Source organism: Cornus florida, unplaced genomic scaffold, assembly GCF_030987335.1.
Source record: "Cornus florida cultivar Cherokee Brave unplaced genomic scaffold, ASM3098733v1 CherokeeBrave_3.0.0_Hap2_Chr01, whole genome shotgun sequence".
NCBI classification, from domain to species: Eukaryota; Viridiplantae; Streptophyta; class Magnoliopsida; order Cornales; family Cornaceae; genus Cornus; species Cornus florida.
This window is the reverse complement of record NW_026775571.1, coordinates 84,415,476-84,435,584: the sequence shown is the minus strand read 5'-3', so window position 1 is coordinate 84,435,584 and position 20,109 is coordinate 84,415,476. Positions and strand designations below refer to the sequence as shown.

At 33.3% G+C, this 20,109-nt stretch overlaps 1 protein-coding gene and 1 long non-coding RNA gene across 2 annotated transcripts; both read left to right on the top strand.

Moving 5' to 3' along the window:
• Positions 1 to 1,652: 1,652 nt before the first annotated feature.
• On the top strand, positions 1,653 to 3,241 carry LOC132304694 (uncharacterized). The gene is made up of 3 exons (XR_009481607.1): positions 1,653 to 1,952; positions 2,179 to 2,901; positions 2,996 to 3,241. It is a non-coding gene; the product is annotated as an uncharacterized LOC132304694 (long non-coding RNA).
• A 7,897-nt stretch (positions 3,242 to 11,138) lies between these two features.
• LOC132304605 (protein RGF1 INDUCIBLE TRANSCRIPTION FACTOR 1) lies at positions 11,139 to 13,970 on the top strand. The gene is made up of 4 exons (XM_059802377.1): positions 11,139 to 11,509; positions 12,914 to 12,988; positions 13,069 to 13,209; positions 13,562 to 13,970. The coding sequence occupies exons 1-4, from the start codon at positions 11,318 to 11,320 to the stop codon at positions 13,889 to 13,891; spliced, it is 738 nt and encodes a 245-aa protein (XP_059658360.1). The 5' UTR covers positions 11,139 to 11,317; the 3' UTR covers positions 13,892 to 13,970.
• The last annotated feature ends 6,139 nt before the right edge of the window (positions 13,971 to 20,109 follow it).

Below are 20,109 nucleotides of genomic sequence, written 5' to 3'. Positions count from 1 at the left end.
ATCACTAACTTTGGAGTTAAATACTAAGAATATATTGGCACTACTACATTAAGCATATCATATAAAGATGGCATCTATGGTTTTAGATCCTATTTTATTTCTTTTTGGCTTGTGTAGGTGTACTTTAGCTAGACACCCCATACTTTCAAGATTTGAAGATTAGGTACTCTACCTTTCAATAACTCATATAGAGTTCTATCATTAAGTTGGACAGTTACTCAATTGAGTATGAAACATGTGGCGAGCATAGCTTCCCCCCACAAATTCTCATTCACATTCATCTTGCCTACTCGTCCATCATAATTACAAAAAATATGGTAATAACCCGAATATTTTTGTGGACGTTTATCTTGATACCGAATCAAGAATTGAGTTCTGACCCGATTTGATTCAATTAAGTTCAACTCCGATTTGATTCCATTTAATACTAACTAGGCGCTTCCTTTGTAGGCGCGAATCCTCTGAAATGGATTCCTATGTGGTCCCTCGCAGTAAGCTCCTAAGTGGTCTATATTTGGCCACGTCCTTTTTCATTTAACAGCTCTTGAGACCGCATTTAGCAATTACACCACCATTTATAAGCAACATCATAGGAGCCTAAAAAGTAACATCACCATTTGTAAGAGGGTAATATAACCACTTAAAAAGTAAAGGTTGTTGACAGCCAAATACCTCATAATTCCCTTCAAAATCCTCTTTAAATTAACATATGACTATTTTTTTTGAATGTTCTATTTTTTATGATAAAATTTAAGTTAAAAAAATATATAAGTAATATGTTGAATTGAGTTATATTTATGTGTGACTATTAAATTTTCAGTATTATGTGAATACATTTTTTTGACGGTGAAGGTGGTAAGTGTGGCATATATTAAATTTTGCCAAATTTTTTCTTTTGATGGTAAAGGTGGTAAGTGTGGCAATTAATATTAAACTTTGTCAAATTTTTTTCAAAGATATGTTAAATAATTTATACCTAAGTGTATTTTTTTTAATAATTGGAAGAAAAAAAAAAAGATGCGACTCTTTTCATTATTTTTCGAAACATCAAATGTTTTGTTTGTTGTCTAAAGTTAATACATTTACTTTAATTTTGGTTTAAATTTTTTAAATTAACATATTAAAGTGTTTTTAAAATACGTTAATTTCAAATAATAACATAAATAATATATTGAATTGAGTTATGTTTATATCTAACATTAGTTAGTTTGCATTACATGTATATTTTTTTTCAGGGTAAAGATGATTTTTACCTTTTTTGTAATAACCTCATCAATTCAAATATCGTCTTTATTAAATGAAGAAAGGCGTAACTAAAATATTGACAACTTAAAACTCATTGCAACGGAGCGCATGAGAATCTTTAGAGGATTTGCGCCTTCCTTTGTATGCCCAAGATTCTATTCGTATTGTGTAGCTAGGAAGTGTGCGTCTATCTATATAAATATATACTGAGTATTAATTTCCAAATATATAAATTTAAATTTAAATTTAAATTACTACAGCTGTACTTTTAAATTTATATATATATATATATAAAGGATAAATTTAAATTTATAATCCTAGTGGACTACAGCTGTACTTTTAAATTTATATATATATACACACACACACAAAAAGGATAAATTTAAATTTAAATTTAAAAGAGCCCGCTAGTAAGTACTCCTACTTCTAGTTTCCGAAATCAAAACCCTAGCTGTATTCACAACTGCTAACTCCGTGTATCCGCTCTGATCACGATAACCTTCATCACACTCTTTTCAACTCGTGCTCATGGACCAAAAGTTAACGGACCAACCGGTTCGGCTAACCTTTTCGTTTATAAATACTCCGTACTACTCTCAGCATTTTCATCTCTCTCTCTTGTGCCAGTCACAGAGTTCTTGATTCGAATTCGAATTCTCAAAAAGATCTCAGCCAGAATTTCTTTGTTGTTCTTCTATATCGATTAGGTAACTTCTCTTCTATTCGTGAAATATGATTTACAGTTATTGCTTTTTATCAAATTACAGGTTTCTTCAAATGGATTTCTTTGTTTCTCTGTTTCGTTGCTTACGATCTTTGAAAATAATTTTCTTCGACTGTTTGATGAGGCATTCATGGTGTCATAGGTTTTTGTTGTTTATGTTTTTACTATTATTGAACATTCGTTCTTGAAACTGACAATTTCTTTTCTAGGGTTTGGGTTGTCAAATGGGCATTTCTTTATCACGGTTATGGGAACTCTCAGTTGGTAGTGGTTTGTTGACCAATCTCTTGGATTACGGTCAGAAGATTCTTTATGGAGAAAAGAAAAACAAGTTTACTTGGAACAATACTCTGATTTGTCCTTATAAAGGTTACGAATTCTTTATTTCTTCAGAAGTGGATTCATCCACAGGTACCTTTCGGATAGGCTTCCAAAGAAAGATGACATCTGTGAATCCCCAAAATCTGGTGAAACTCAATCTGGAAATGAGGGTTGTAGTACTGAAGCTGGGAAAAAGGGGAAGACTCGAGAAGCTGAGAGTTCCACAGAAGGAAAGCTTCAAGAAAGTCAGAAGAAGGCCCAGGAGAATCCTGGTTTTGTAGAATCCATTCCATATTCTCTTGCAGCTTCTTCATCACTGTTTCCCCTGTCTGTCAAGATTGAAAGCTCATCCGAGTTGTTTGCCGGACTGAAGTGGATCTCTACTATTGAGTGGTCCGAAATGCAAGCAGAGGATCGAGCAAAGATCAGTAAAGTGAAACAAGACAGGGAGAATGCAAAAAAAGAGGAAGCAGAAGAGAAAAAGAAAGAAGAGATGGAAAGAGCTGCAAAGAGAGAGAGAGAAGAGAGAGAGAACCCAACAACAAATGCAAAGAATGTGGACAAGGAAGAAGGAAGCAGAGAGAGAGAAGCAGGAGAAAAAGAAATCTAAGGTAATTGAATAATTTAATTTGTAGAATAATTGATGTCTTTTCCGCACTCTTATTAATTCATGGTTAACAGTTTTGCCACTGTTGTGATATGCAGGTGTTTTTGAATAATCTGAGGAGAATGGTTGATGAGTTGTGACTATGCAGAACTGCCCCCTTTCAGGTCACCGTCCTGTTTTTTACAATGAACATGAAAACTGTTACTTTTAATGTACATTTTGATATAGCTGTATAATTGACATGTTTTTAGAAAATACTCATTCAATTACTCTTGTTCAATTACAAGCTGAGGGTGTATTCTACAGACAATAGATTCAAGTTCCAGAAGATTTGATTTTCATATTAGAACTATATTTATGTTGCTACTTTGTGTGCTGACGAATGACTCCATCCAGCAGATCAAGAGTAAGCCCCATGGATGGCTAAACAACGCCTTAATAAAATCTTTCCACTGTCACAAGCTTAGAAATTACTTTAGTACTTAGTAGTTACTTTGCATGCCCTGTTTCTCATTGAGTCTTTTCCAGAATTAGACGGGCTCACATATAAATGTCTTTCTGTGCACCTTGTAAGCTTTACTGTCGCTACCTACCTTCTGGTGGAAACTAACCATCAGCCTTGAGCATTCTAAGAGCCGATCTTTTGGGTAGTTAGTGTACCATTCGCAGGTCTTAGTCCATTGTTTACGTAGTTATTATAGTCTTTATAAGAAATTAGGCAGGTTCACAATTTGCAGCATAATCAAGTGTAGATTTGCAGTACTTTCTGTGCACGCCAGTAAGCTTTCCTGTTACTGCCTTCGGGTGGAAACTTACCATCAGTCTTGAGCATTCTAGAGTTGATCCAATGAGCAGTTAGTTTGTCACTTGCAGGTTTCGGGGATAGCATTAGAGAGTTTGTGCCAATGGGTATGGGATGGGGTAGGGTAGGGTGATGTAAGTTTCAGAGAGAAAAAAAATATCAGAAGGCACCCATTGGACGAGATCATCTTGGTGGACAACTGGGTTAGGAAGGTTTGCAATGTTACAAAAGGGGGAAACGATGAGAGAGAGATGTCTTGGCCATAATTATTGCCCATTAGAGATTTGGGAAGTACCTTTCATATTTGTTGATGCTCCAGTCAGTCCTATTATCAGGAAGCACCTGGTACATAGGGCCACATGTGAGCCAATTTTTAAAGACTGTAGGAACTTTTGTAGTATCTTGTTCATCTCCTCAATGACCTTTTGAAGGAAGAATGAGCAGGTTAGTCCAGAGAGTATGAACATGGCACCTGTTTCACCATACAATTTCAAAATCTTCCACATGGGGCAGCCATTGGCCAGTTTCACCATATCTTTCCCTACGTACTTGATTGCATTGAAATCACCAAGGAGAATTCAAGGCTCAGTGGTGATGGACTGGGTGATATTGATCAAAGAATCCCAAAGCTCCCTCCTTTCTTCTGGGTTGTTAGCTCCATAGATGAAAGTAATGACAAGAGGAGGGATATTAGGGTCAAAAAAGGAGGCGGAGCAGTGAACCATTTGGCTTGTTTTCATTAGACAGTTGATGGTGAGAGTAGAAGGATTCCACAGAACCCACATTCTTCCAAGAGGAAAGCATTCTTTATTGTTGATTAAATGCCATTGAGAAATGGCTTCATGAACAGCTTTTTCACTATGCTCTCTAATTTTGGTTTTTAATAATGCTACAAAATCGAATATTTGTTCATTCATGAATTTCCTTATTTCTCTTTGTTTGGAGGGGTTGTTCATGCCCCCACATTCCAGGCACCAAACACCATCATTTGTTGGGCGGTGTTTGGAGATCAGCAAAGAAGCTTGCAGTGATTTCATCCTAGGCCTTTTTTGGCCACCTTCCTTTGTCTCTTCCTATTGGTTTTTAAGATTCGTGCCCTCTTAATGACATTATCTCCTGCTTCTGTGAGGTTTTTCACCAGCATGGTCCCGAGCTAGCTTCTTGTTGTCATTAGGTGAAATGTTTGTTTGCTGATGTTGACTATGGGATGTTTTTGCACTAATGCAACCAGTTCTTCATTAATATCCTCAGAGTCATCAAATTCTGACTACACTTGAAATATGTTGGTTGATTGGGAGGAACAAGAACTTTATCTGCTGGGGGAGGGGAGCATGGAGGCAGTACCACCTTGACTTTCAAATTGTTGATATCAGTAATGGTGGTGGTGGAGACATGTATGGCTTTGGATGAATGGATCACATTGCTGGGTAGAGGTTTGGGTAGGGTTGGAGGTTATTGGGCTGCTTGTGGTACCTTTGAGAGGAGTTGCAAAAATGGGAGCAAGGGCTGTTGTCTCTGGATTAGCTTTGAGTTTGGTTTCCACCCAGCTTGAGTCTGAGCAGGAAAGGTCTCATTAGGTTTAACTGCATTAATACCTGCATTTTTTGACTTGGCTGCGATCCATTCTTTGTCTTTCTGCTTGTCTTGGACTTAGATTGTACAGTTGTTTTAGACCTCCACCCAAGCCATCTTTGCCTTCTAACAATTCTTGTGAGAGTGACCAAAGCATATACATATTTGACATAGATGTGGTTTCCATTGATACTCGGCCCTAATTACTCTTCTTTTCCCACTTTCAACTTGAATTTTTAAATCAGTTCCTTGAAAGCATCAACTTCCACACAAACTTTTGCATATGAAATTCTGTTCTAATTCTCAGTCAATTCATCAGCAAACAGGGGTCTACCAATGTAGCTTAGGTCTTTGCTGTTCCAAAACTCTAATGGAATGTTGGAGCAAGTATTACTATTAAATTGCATTTTAGGCTGCCATTTCCTGAGCATAATTGGCTTGTTTGCAAACATCCATGGGCCTTCTTCAATGATGTTGTTGCATTTACTTTCCCTATTGAATTTAAACACATAAAATCTTTGTTCATTTCCAAGAACATCAATTAAACCTTTGTGTGTCCACATTTTCTTTGCAATGAAAGGGCAATGTTTTTGAATAAAAAATCCAACAAGGCTGGCCTTCCATTCATTGCATCCCTCAGTTCCTCATCATGGTTAAAGGGTTGCAAAAATTCAAAATTCATTGGAAGACCCATGTTTTTTGAGCCCCACCTGAGACCATAGAGGTGGCTGGTTTTGTTGCAGTTCAGTTGGTTGTTTTAGAATTGCTTTGGTTTTGGAATGTGTTTGCTTTGGTATTGAATGTGTAGTTGATATGGAATGGAATGTGTTTGCTTTGGTATTGGTATGTGTAGTTGATATGGAAAGGAATGGATTTGCTTTGGCAGTGGAATGTGTAGTTGATATGGAATGGAATGGGCTTGCTTTGTACATAATGGCTAGGCAAAGGCTGGTTTGATTGTGACAATATGGTACTGTTTTTAATTTTAAATTGCATTAGAGACATTCTGCTGGAGAGATCCAAATCCAGTTACTTTATTATCAATGCTAAAAAATATAACTTTCTTAACCTATAAAATAAAATTATTCTTTTTCATTTTTTTCTCCCATTCGATTGCACAATAATTCTTCATGATAAATTGATATTTGTACTATTATAAGCAAAGAAATGAATTCCATTAGTATCAAATCTGTCGTCCTCACACACACAAACACACACATAGATAAACTTTGCGCAAAGATAAGGATTCTTGGTTTAAATTTGCGCAAAAGACATTATCATTCAATACAATTTGATCTTCTCAAGCTTCAAAACTTTATATGCATAAAAAATAAAAAATTCATGTAATTAATACTAAATGAAGATAATAGATAAACTTTTATGCTATGGTATAATTTGACATTCACAAAATAAAGCCATTAACTTTCTTTAAACCCATAGGACTAATTCCATTTTCAGTGATTTTATATTATTACACACACTTCTCAAAAATCAAAACGACAGCAAACTTACAATTCGGTGAATTTTGATGAATCTTGATATTTTTGTACGGACGTCATTGCTTACGTATATGTTCATTTATCGTGTTTGGTGATGAGATTGGTTGTGTGTGTGTGTTACTGTGTTGTGAATTCTTGGCTTATTGTGTGAGTCTTATTTAATTCACATAAAGTCCCAAGTGTTGGGACATGGGACATGTTTTTCTCCAATTACTAGGATGTTCTTTACCTAACAAAACAGTATCAAACTCTTTATGTCATTTAATTATATGATAAATAATCACGAGAGGAACATTAAGTACAACGTCTATAAATAATAAAAAAATAAAAATAAAAATAAAAATAGTTTTAAATGGTATAGTCATATTCAAGTAGAAGTGTTGTTTGTTGGGAATTATTCTTCAATTTGAATTCACTTTGTGAAAGACTAGGCCTGAAAATTTTAATAATTCTAAAAAAGTACTTTGATAATATGTAAATAGCAATAAACAATATATTTATAATATATATTGGGTTCCTAACGAGTTATTGAATTGAATTCAGACTATCAAAATCTGATGCATTGACAAGTTGTGAGTTTTTTTCTCAAAAATTCATGCAAGTTGTATAGGTTAGTATAAAATGGACAGAGGTAGGCTGGTCAACAAAACTGGGCCAAAGCCCATTGGGCAAACCCAACACAGCTTGTTGTTTGGGTCAGCCTATTGGCACAAAATAAGAAGGCAAAAACTATCATATCCATTGTTGGTTGGGGGTCCAGTGGGTAATTGGGTGGGTGGGTAAATAGCTTGACCTATTTTTAATTTTCAAAATTAGTATTACCAATACCATACTCGTTGTAAAAATAAAGGTAATTACCAAAAAAATAGAAGAAAAAAAAAAATTATCTATGCCATTTCTTACGAGCTATTTATGTTTTTGTTATGATCATATAAATATTAATGCGTAAATTTAACCGTATGAAAGATGATTGTATGAACATTATATAATCAAAATTTTGTACTTAAATTCATTTACCATAAATGACATATATTGTGCACTCTTTCTTTTAACTGAGTTAAGAAGAAAGAATAGCAAAATGGTGAAAATGAGAATAAGATGGTGAAAAATAAATATTACAAGTACTAGCTCAGAGGAAGTATTGGTACAAACCTTTTTATTTTGTATATATGTAAGTGTACTAAAACAAAAATGTCCCAATTGGGGATTGAACCCACAAACCTGTGGAGGAGGTACTAATCTCTGAAGAAGGTTCTTAGACCATGAATGTGAATTTAATTGTTGATACTTATTACTTACCATATTTCGTAAATCGGTGGGTTTATACTGATATTCGCCCAAATTCATTATATCATATCTTGATTGCGAACCATATTACCAAGTTATTTTCAACTGTGAGAGAATCCCACGAGGAGGTGGCGGCCTTAAACAAAAATAAGATTTAAAAAAAAATTCAAACTATGGTGATAAATAGAAGAACTTGAACATTAAATTGATTTTTTCATTGGGTACAAACAATTATTAAAATTTTTGCTTTCAAGTTTTCATATTTTGAAAGCATAAACTTTATTATCTATGCTAATACATCTTTTTCGATAAATAAAATCAAAATATTATTCTTCCATTTTTCTCTGATTTCCAATCAATTCTTTATAATATTATTCCAAACAAAAATACGGCCTCTAGCCTGTGACAGGCATAATTGGTATTTGTTTTATTAAAGAAATGAAATTATTTGGGTTCAACTTTCATTAGGTGCAAATAATTTTTTTGAGTTATTTTATCGGGAATTTTTTTTCCCTTGGGTGATACTTTTGTTGTCATACTTCGTAACTTATCCGGCTCAAGATGGGGAGACCTCCTTCTTATGTCCTTAGCGATGGGATTGGACTAAACCTGGGCACCCCAGATTAATTATAAAAAAAATTGAAATGAATTTCAATATTTCATTACTATCAAATTTATCTTTGACACACAAACATGATAAGATGAGAACAAAGACAACTAAGATTCTTGGTAACTGAAGAACTGCGCGCGCGCGCGCATATATATATATATATATATTTCTTAGAGAGAGAAAGTATGAAGATGATCCAAAAATATAGTTACTGCTGGTATATATGGAGGAGTTTTATAAATAAAAAATTGGTGGGAGTATTATTAAAATTTCAGCAAAATTATAAATATGTAATATAAATAAATAAATAAAATCAGAGGGAATGGGCTGATGATGTGGCCATAATAATTCTGTCCCTAACTCGCAAATAATTAATTTATTATATATATTTTTTTTTTTAAAAAAAAAAGAACGCACACTTACTTTGCCTCTTTAAAAATTAATTATCTGTTTTGATAATAAAAATTTACGTACATATCAATATTTTAAATTTGCAAAAAAGACATTACTTACAATCATTTGATTCAATTTTATCTATGCCATTTCTTCCGAGCTCTTTATCTTTTTGTTACGATCATATATAAATATTAATGTGCAAATCTAATCGTCTGAAAAGTAATTATATGAACATTATATAATTAAAATTTCGTACTTAAATTAATTTATTGTAGATCACACAAATCAGTCAAAGTTTATCCCACGCTTTCTTTTAACCGTGTTAGGAAGAAAGAATTGCAGAAGGGTGAAAAAAAGAATAAAATGGTGAAAAAAATATTACAAAGTACTGGATCAGAGAGTATTGGTACAACTGGGATTGAACCCACAAACCTGGGGAGAAGGTACTAATCTCTGAAGAGGGGTTCTTACACCGGGAATGTGAATTTGGTTGTTGATATTTAGTGAACATGGTTTATCGTATCGTTCGATTTGTAATTTTTTTTTAAAGGTTTGATGTCGTTACACACTTTCTTGAATCGATCAATTTACACTGATATTTACTAAAATTCGTTACATTACGATTACGAACTATGTTACCAAGTTATTTTAAGCGGTGAGAGAACCACACACGAGGGGGTGGTCGCCTTAAACAATAATGAGAATAAAAGAAAATTAAAACTATAGTAATAAATAAAAGAACATGAACATTAAATTGATTTTTTTATTGAATACTCACAATTATTAAAATTTTGTTGACCAGTTTTCATATTTTGAAAGCATTGCATGATAATTTTATTATTTATGCCAATATATCTTTCTCAATAATAAATAAAGTCAAAATATCATTCTTCCACCATTTTTCTCTTATCCGATTTTTCAATTAATTCTTTATAATATTCATTGCAAAAGTACCGTCAGGCATAATTGGTATTTGTTAGGTACAAATAATTTCTTTGATATAATTTATTCAAAATTTTTTGTGCGTCATTCGATTAATTAGGGCTGAGCCTGTACACAAAGTTAATTATAAATAAATGAATTAAATAAATTTCATTATTATCAAATTTATCTATCGCACACAAACAGATAGACATGAAAGTGAAGATGAGAACAAAGACAATTAGGATTTTGGTAGCTGAAGAACTGCGATATTTTTTATTTGACATTTAGAAAATATAAATCCATTAATTATTATTATTATTTTGGTAATAAAAACAAAAATCTCTAATTTATCACAGAGTAGCATTACATTTTGTTTAAACTGATAGGACTAATTCCATTTCAGTCATTTTTTATTATTACACACTTCTCAAAAATCAAAACGACAGCAGACTACAATTCGGTGTTTCGAGTCATTCAATGCATATATAAATGGTTTTTAGTCGTTCAATGAATTTAAGAAAATAAAATAAGCACCAAATATATAAATAAATAAAAATAAAGGACATTTATTTACCCAAAAATAAGAATATTAAATAAGCAAAGGATATTCTCGTCATTTCACTAGCTTTGATACCGAGGTTGGGCTGCTGATGACTCACTACTCTGTCTGAAAGAGACAAACCTCCCCAAAATATTACAAAGTTAAATATTACTGTAAATTTTAAATTTTCGTCCATAAAAAAACAAAAATCTGGGCACCCCTAGTAAGAAGACTAATATCTCCAGTGACTAGATGAATCTATAATGTACATCAGGGGTAAATTGGTCCGATGAAAAATTTGGAGTGAACGAAATGTGAAAAAGTGGGGGTGCCCAGAACACTGTTAAAAGGCTTTTGTAAAATTGCAGGAAAAAGTACAGATTGGTGGGCTGTCTTCCCGCCATACACCACTCCGCAGTCCGCACCACACCCAAGCGTCCAGCAGGCAGCACCACTCTCTTTATCTCTCTATATATTCTCTCTCTCCATATCTATATATATATATATATATATATATAATTGTATATAATTAATAGACATAAATCTATATATATGTGGGTATTTTATATGTTGTGGTTTTACTCTAAAAATTGAGAAAAAAGACAGTGATTCTGGAACCTCCTGCTATAAATAGGGGAGGGTCTTTTTGTTTAAGCAAAACATGTGAAGCTCTTTATATATTTGTGTGTGTACCAGAGACCACCAGTGTTTAAATTCTACTACTACTACTAGAGGAGTACTGAGTGAGTAATAGTTTGGGATAGATATAGAGAGAGAAAGTGAGGAATTATGAGAGATAGAGATGAAATGGTGGAAATGAAGCCTGCATGGCTAGATGGTCTAATGGCTGAAACATTCTTTGCTGCATGTGGGGTCCACGAAAACCGAAGGAAGAACGAGAAGAACATCTTCTGCTTGGAGTGTTGTCAGAGCTTTTGCCCTCACTGCCTTCCTTCTCATCGCTCTCATCCCCTGCTTCAGGTATATCATATATCATTCACATACATATATATATATATATATATAATTCATATATACATGCAAACCATCTTCTCTTTGTATATTTTTCACTAATTCAGTACTGGGTATCTAGAATTTTTGGGTTTTATATCTTTGTTATACAAATTCTTTTGACTTGCTTTTTAGTTCTATACTATTAGATAGTTTTTGATACTTTTTGTTCAGTCCCTGGTGAGCTAATGCTTAGTTATGTAGTGTGCAATTAAAATTGTGTTTTAATTTTGAATAATTTGGTAAGATTTCAACACTTCTCTGAATTATTTAGGTCGTATTCAATTTGGTCTAATAATTTGGAAATTTAACTATTTTCTATAAAATTCTCCAATCTCAAGTGAATTTTAGCTTTGTCAATTTGCTATGAACTTTTGTTGCTTCTGGTTCTTCCAAATAACTACTTTCTTTTGGTGAGTTAGGGTTTTTTTAAATTCTGTCTGTCTTACAATTTTTTTATTTTTAATAAATTCCTTCATGCAGGGCTTCAATGGATAAATTCAAGCTCCTTTTCACAATTTACCAAATATATATATATATATATATTATTTCTAACAATTTTTATGTTTGTAGGTGTTGTATTAGATTTTATTCTCTGTTAAGTATATTCCTGGTTTCTTCTTGACTTTATTATTTAAGATTTCCCCTGAATTTTCTCTGTTTCTTAATGGAAACACATGCTAGGCTTTTACTTTTTCAATTATTTTCATAAAATTGTTTAATATTTTTGTTATTTTGTTGTTTCTATTCATTATGGTGTTCCTAATAATAATGTGTATGATCTTTTCTTTTGGATTTTGATTCCACTTTCTGATTTCTTTTCCATATTTAGTAGATTTTTTTTTTCTATTCATTGTCCCTGCAAAGGCTCTCAGCTGTTGCTTTCAAAGAAAGTGAAAGTTTGACCCAATTGTCAAACTTCACCTCTACTCTGTTTTGTTTTTATTCTATTTCATATTTTAATTATTTTCAAAGTTTTTCTTTTAATTCCATTATCAACTTATTTGTATGTGGTTGGGAGTATATATATAAGGGCAGTTGCCTAACTTTTCACCTAATTTTTTTTTTTTTTTAATGCATAAACCTATTCACTCAATTTCACATTTATTCTAAATTCTCAAACTAGCCCATTTCATATTTATTTCCATTTTCAACTTATATGAGTATATATGTATATAATTAAGACAGTTGCCTAAATTTTAACCTAATTTTTTTAGGGTCTTATTTCATTTATAAACATAATTAATCCTAGTCCTCACATGGGTATTTCAATCAGATGGTGACAATTGAATCATGATTAGTGAGTGGGCCAATTGTTAGCATGAATTTCGCAAATTTTGACCCAATTCAAGTTTTGATCTCATGGTGTGACAGGTGAGAAGATATGTTTACCATGATGTTGTTAGATTGGATGATTTGGAGAAACTCATTGACTGTTCCTATATTCAGGTAACATTCAAATTTGACTGTAACATTCAATTATAACTTATATATATATAATAATAATTATGTTATTCCTTGTTTGGCAGCCCTATACCATAAACAGTGCAAAAGTGATATTCTTGCATCAGAGGGTACAGTCTAGGTCTTGTAAGGGCTCTGCCAACATTTGCTTCACTTGTGACAGGATTCTTCAGGAGCCATTTCACTTCTGTTCTCTTTCATGCAAGGTCCATTTCACTTCTTTCCTCCCTCTTTTTCCCTCCTCATTTATTTGTAGGTTAAATGGTACATAACATAGGCTAGAAAAGTATGGTAGATCATAATATCAACTTACCTTTTCTAAAACTGCAATCAAACACCCCTCTCTCTCTCTCTCTCACACGCGCGCGCACTTCATATTTGATGCATCAGGTTCGTACGAGTTCACAATGAGAACGCCTTCTTTGTAGTTTTTTCTTACTGATAGGTCACTTCTTGTATAATTGCAACCAAACATGGACTTATGCACACATTGGACATTTTTTATAATCTTAGTTATGGAATTATTATCCATATTAATAGAACAACACAATATTGCAGATTGATCATATGGTGTGTCAAGGGGAAGATTTATCCTGCATTCTATACGGGTTCAACGAATCCGATTTCGCGTTCTCTCAATTCGAGGAGCTACGAATGGACGGGTCGGAGCTCGACGCGGACGGCCAAATTACCCCAAACTCCATCCTTGAGGACCCTTTGCAATTCAAAGGCACATCATGCTCCAGCAATTCCATGGGCATTTCTGGAATTTCACGTGAGCCCGAGGTGGCGAAAAAGAAGAAGAAAGGAAGTGGATTCCTCCCTGGGATTGTTCTATCCCTAAGCAACAGGAGAAAGGGTGCTCCCCAAAGGTCTCCACTTTCTTGAGAAAAATTTGGACAAGAGATTATTATTATTATTATTATATAGTAGTTATATATATATATATTCCTAAGTGTTGTATTGAGTTAAGCTCTATATTTATCTCCATGTAACGCAATGGCACAGTCTCTGTTTGTATTAGTGTCATTAATTTCTTTTCTTTTTTTAACTCAAAAAACTTAAAATTGTTAAATTAAAGAATTGAGTCTTAGAAATAGTTCCATTACCAAACAAGGTGGTTGTAAGGAGAATTGGAGGTAACAAGCTCTACTCCACCAATTTTGTATGGATGTAATGGAACTTGCACATATAATTAAGGTCATCTATCTTAATATATTCCTAAGTGTTTTTGTTTATGTTTCATACATCTCTCCCTTTTTTTTCCCAAATAATGTTATTTTTGTATAATACATATATAATTATATACATAGTTACATACACATAAACAAGTTGGTGGAGTCACCACATGAATTCTTTTTAGTTTAGATGACTTTTGGTCGGTCTCTTTGTCGCATATCTCCTACACAAATTTTTACCCCCTTTTTTTTTTAACCTGGCAAACACAAACAAAACACCGATTAAAACAGACAATCCGAAGCCGCTAAAACAAGGATACTAATGGGAATATGAACAAGAGCAGTATCCTGAGTGAGATGACTTCGAGAAAACTTTGCAAGAGCATGCGTAACCTCGTTACCAGTCCGATAGACATGGCTAAGACCTGAGGATGAAAAGCTCCAAAGCACAACTTGAATATCATAGGAAAGAGCTTGAATTTTAATAGGCGCCCGATCAACATCATCAACCGCTTGAACAACGACCAATGAATCACATTCAAACCACACAGGGTCAAATGAATACCTTCTCGCCCAGAGAACTGCCCTGCGAAGACAAATTTTTACATAACAGTTGGTTTTCAGTTAATGTTTTACACATAGATAGTAGGATGGATTTTCGGTAACCAAAAGAGTTGGATTCAATATATCAAGTATGAGTTGGAATTTTTTTGGTTACCTAAATCTTCGACTTAAATTTCATCCGTATAACGGGACTATTGATAAATCTTCGACTTAAATTTCATCCGTATAACGGGACTATTGATACAGGGAAAGCCTTAAATAAGATAAAAAATAGTGTTCCGTGCTTATTGATACTATGTGGTCAATGACAATGCATGTGAACAAAGGAGCAGAGCTATATAAGAGTTGTGCAGAACTCAGGTGGGTTCACATGGGTTTGTCACATTCTATTCGCCTTCTATTACCATTGCTATTAATAAGAACCTAGGCAACTGTGTCCATGCATGTCTCTATATGAGGGGGGTACTGACACGTGGCAAACACCCATAAACCTATATATATGTGTGTGTGTATATATATATATATATTGAAACCTGTGATTATATACATAGTTACTGGTGAAACAACAAACAAATAAAAAGGCAGATTGCTTTAGGCAAAAAAAGAAAAGAGAGTAGGAAAAGCAATGCCATTTTTTGGGACCTTTTTCTAAGGACTGCTGCCACTCTAATCGAGACAAGTTGGTCATAAGATTCCCTGCATGTGCTCACAAATTTCTCAATCATATTTTCATAGCTGTTGAGTTTATGATTTTGCATTGTTAATGAAATTCAATTGTTCCCCCTTTTTCTTTTTCTTTTTCTTTTTCTTTTTCTTTTTTTCCTCTATAGGAGATAGCCATACACGCATATTTACGCATATTTTCACTTAGACTCAAATTCTTAATTTTTCTTTGAGAAATAAGAACCTGATACTGCTGGGCTACAAGCCTGTTGATAATTATTCCCCTTAAAATTTCATAACTATGCTACTAATCCTAGTATTTTCTTTTTTATTTTATATATATATATTCTGTTAGTAAGTTTTTCATGAAAAAAGTAAAAAAATAAAAATTTTACTTACAAAAAGTTAGAAACATACAACCATTTAACCAAATGAAAATAGGGATGGAGGGTTTAAAATATAAAAGATATTCGAGAGGAAAAACTCTGTCAAACTATAGTTTGGAATACATTATGTGATGAATCCGCCCCGCCCGATTATATATGTTTTTAAATTTATATATATATATATATAAAATGTATTTTTAATGTTTTTTAATACTCTTTTTTTTTTAAGTATTAGTTAATATATTAATATTTATTATTTAATAATTTAAAAGTTGAGTCAGTTTATTTATTAGTCTAATTTAATCACATTTGACTAAATTTTTTATTACGGAATACATAATAAATTAAAGTGGCATAATCCACGTTACCCCATAATTAGAGAGAGTACGCGGGATAGAATCGATTAAAATATTTCATAAAACATAAAAAGGATATAGAGCAAGCACGACCGTTTGTATTGAGTTGTTAAATGACGTTACCTTTATGTGATGTGAGATTTGCATCATTTTAATGGTTGAAAATGCACTTTTTTACTTTTGAAAAGCAACTCCAATCTTCTTTAGCTAATCATTGCTAATTTTATATTAATGGTAAAATTTTACAACTAAACAAATACAAACACGTGAGATTTTACTGTTTTAATTAAGGAAAGAGTGGTTTAATGTTAATTTTCAAAAATTTATAATTAACAATACTACTATTATGTCACATTGATTAAAAAGCGCGAGTATGAAATGATGAATTCAACACACCTTCTTTTTTTTTTTCATCTTTGTGATAATATGGACAATTGAATAGATTTTTCTTTAATATCTAGCAAATCAATCTATCATGTCATCAATAAAATTTAAAATTTAGTTGTCATCCACGTTTTTGATTAGGGTTGTTTTCAATGAGTGGTTTGGGTCATGAGACCATCATCACCTAGAAAAAGGTGAGTCTGATACATAACCAATCAGCATAAAGGCTCGTGAATCACTGGTTAATTGCAGGTCAACATACCGACCCAGAGCCAGTCGGTTCGGTTCTCTTTGGAATTTGGACTTCTTAAAATTTAACGTTTTCACTTTGAAACTCTAAACCCATAACTAATAATGCCACTGATATGACAGGGCTTGTCCAATTTGTCAATTCTTAAGTACCCAATGCAGATCCTTACCCATCCTCTCCAGTGTCTCATGTCTACAGTACCAATTTGATGCACCCACGCGAAGTCCAGTACAAACACTCCCTCTGGCTATGTTTTATGTGGCTCGACCCATTCAACATTTGTTATTTTGACTTCTTTTTATTCATTAGTCTACTTATTGGAAGACGACTTTGAAAGTTAAAAGTTAGCACGTATAATTTGTCCAAACCTCCTTTCTCCTCCACGTAGTTTATCTTATTGTCCTTTCATACATGGGATGGACTAAATTGTCATTTATTAAAATTTAGTCAATTGGTCTGCTGAAAAGAAAATTCTAAGTGTGTCGTTGATCACACATGCAAAAATTTAAAAACGTGTTAAAATTTAAAAGAAGTCAAAGTAATAAATGTTAAACAATTTACACACATGTGATTTGTCCAAACTTTAGGAAAAGAAAGTGTAATTGACCATATAATTAATATAATGGTTCAGTTTAGTCAGGTAGAACTCCAAACTAAAACCAAACCGTTTTTAAATGGTTTCATTTTTTCAAACTAGAGTTGAAACGGATCACTAAAAAATCGAATCAAACCAACTGTCTTGACAATTTAAAGTAATAAATGTTAAATGATCTACCCGTATGTAATTTGCTCAAACATCATGAGAAGCATTGAGAAAATTACTTGGATGTAATGAGATAAGTCTTGAAAGCATCTCACTCACTCATTGAGACCTTGAACTGAGAGACCATACCAAAAGAATCTAAAGTTGGCCCATATATATTTCTATATATCACAGTATTCATCATGGTCAGTAATCAGGTTAGGCAAGACTGAGAAATGTTGGTGAGGGAAAAGATAGAGAGAGAGAGCGCGCTAGGGTTTCATAATGGTGGATTTGATTGCACTGTGGGAAGCAACACAGTACTCGCATGATATGTTTTGTCTCTCTCAATCCAATCACTAAAATTTACAGTCAAACCTACCCAGAAAGGTTCCTATAATTGACATTAAAATGGGTCCTATATGTTGTACCCTCGAATCACTTTCGCCTTGAGCATTATTGCTTTGAGGACCCCAATTTGTGATGTCCTTTCCCTCTTGTTCTGGCTCTCTTACATTGCTCATGCAATTGGCAACAACAACATAATCTATTCACATTTCATCATTAAATATGTACACACACACACACACACACATATATGCAAATCATGGTACAAAATGATTTCTAAACTAGTCCTCTATTCCAAAAAAAAATTATATCCTTTTGTGAGTTACCATTCCTAAATTTTTTTTTTTTTTTTTTTGAAACAGATGGAATATGAGAGGCTAAATTGCACTAATCCCGTTGTACTATAGTTGAAAAAAAAAAATTGCAAACTACTTATCTTTACTATTTTTTTTTTTATTTATTTATTTAAACACACTCTTAATTTACCAAAAATTTTAAATTATCCCCACTTACAACCAATGTTGGAACACATAAACTAACACCAATAACTTTGACTTGTAAAATCAATTGTAAATATTAGAATGAACATGCCTAAGGGTATTTTTGTCTAAACAACTAGTCTATGTATCACATGCGTTGCACATTACCACTTTAACACGGAAATTCCAACATTCAGTTGCAAGAAGGGGGTAATTTGAAACTTTTGATAAATTAAGGGTATTTATTGTTTAAAAAAAAAATAGTAGAGGAAGGGTATTTTGCAACTTTTTGATAGTAGCGCCCTAAATTTACGAGGAAGTAAGCTTCAACTTGCTTTTCTAGAAGAAAATTCTTAATTAAGCAGGCTTACAACAAACGTCCGGTTAGCAAAACAAAAGCCATATGTTTTTACCGCACATTTGTAGAGTGGATTTTTATATTCAAATAAATTGAGAATGTAACACCATTAAATTGAAGATGCCATAATGATAAAAGTGTGTAATAATTCTCAATTTCATGGTGTTATAACATTACATTAACAATGTAAATGTGTTACATAATCGCTTATTGTGTTGCATTCTTAATATTGTGTATTGCATGGTGTAGTGAAGAGGATCTTGATTCTTACAAAACCCGACGTCAAGAGTGTCGGTTAACCATATTCCTCTCTTGTAGCATGTGAAATATCTAAGTTGATAAGGCTTCTTTCCTCTCTTGTAGCTTGTGAAACATCAAATTGCTAAGGGTTAGGTTATGCATTCCAACTAGGACCAGTAACCAAAACAAATCAACTCAAAGTTTTTCTTTCATACACACTTGGGAACCTAATCAGATAACACTGCTCTGACTATTTGAATTGCACATTAACAATGCAAACCATTAGGGACCTTCCAAATTAAGGGGCACTAGAAAATATATATATATATATGGCATTTAATTTAGGAAACTGTTTTGGCAAAACAATTTGTTGGGTATATAGCTGTGTGTGCATAGACAAAATTTTCTAGAAAAAGAGTTGTTTGGTTCAGGGGGTCTGGTAAATTCACAGTAGGTTCAACTTACCAATGAGTGATGTGTTGGCTAGAGCACTAAAAGCTAGCACACCCATTAAACCTGCAGAATCTGATCAAGTTGGGACCAGTTGGGACCTGGGAGACATATACATATACATTATATACATTATGTGGGACTTGGGAGACATATGTGTGTGTATATATACACATATATGATTGTTTGTGTGTGCATTTATGTGGGTGTCACAGGGTAGAGAGAGCATAGTCTCATCTGAATATTACTAGTAGTCATCACACCTCATCAATCCCTGTCCTCTTGTCAGCCTTTATGCAACTAGCAGCTGGCAAACATCTCTCTCTCTCTCTCTCTCTCGTTATGGCGGCTTGATATGAGTCTATGAGTCCTCTTGACTGTTTGAAGCTTTGGGAGGCAACTTTGTAGAGGGACATTGAAGTTACCTTTATAACCAAACTAGCATGGAATATCAATGGACTATGTTGATGACTAAAAAGCCAGTGTGTATGAAGAATTTTGTGAAATTATGATAATGGTAGATTATAATTATGGTTGGTTGAACCCGGAACCCCTCTTGTTCATAGGGAATTTTGTGCTCGCACCAAAGCTACGCGCAGTGGATTTCCTTCTGACCTATGGAATGGTCCACTGGATACGTCAATTTGGTACTCACTAATCAAGGAAGTGGATCACCTCATGTTTGGAGGGTCTTGTGCACCAAACGAA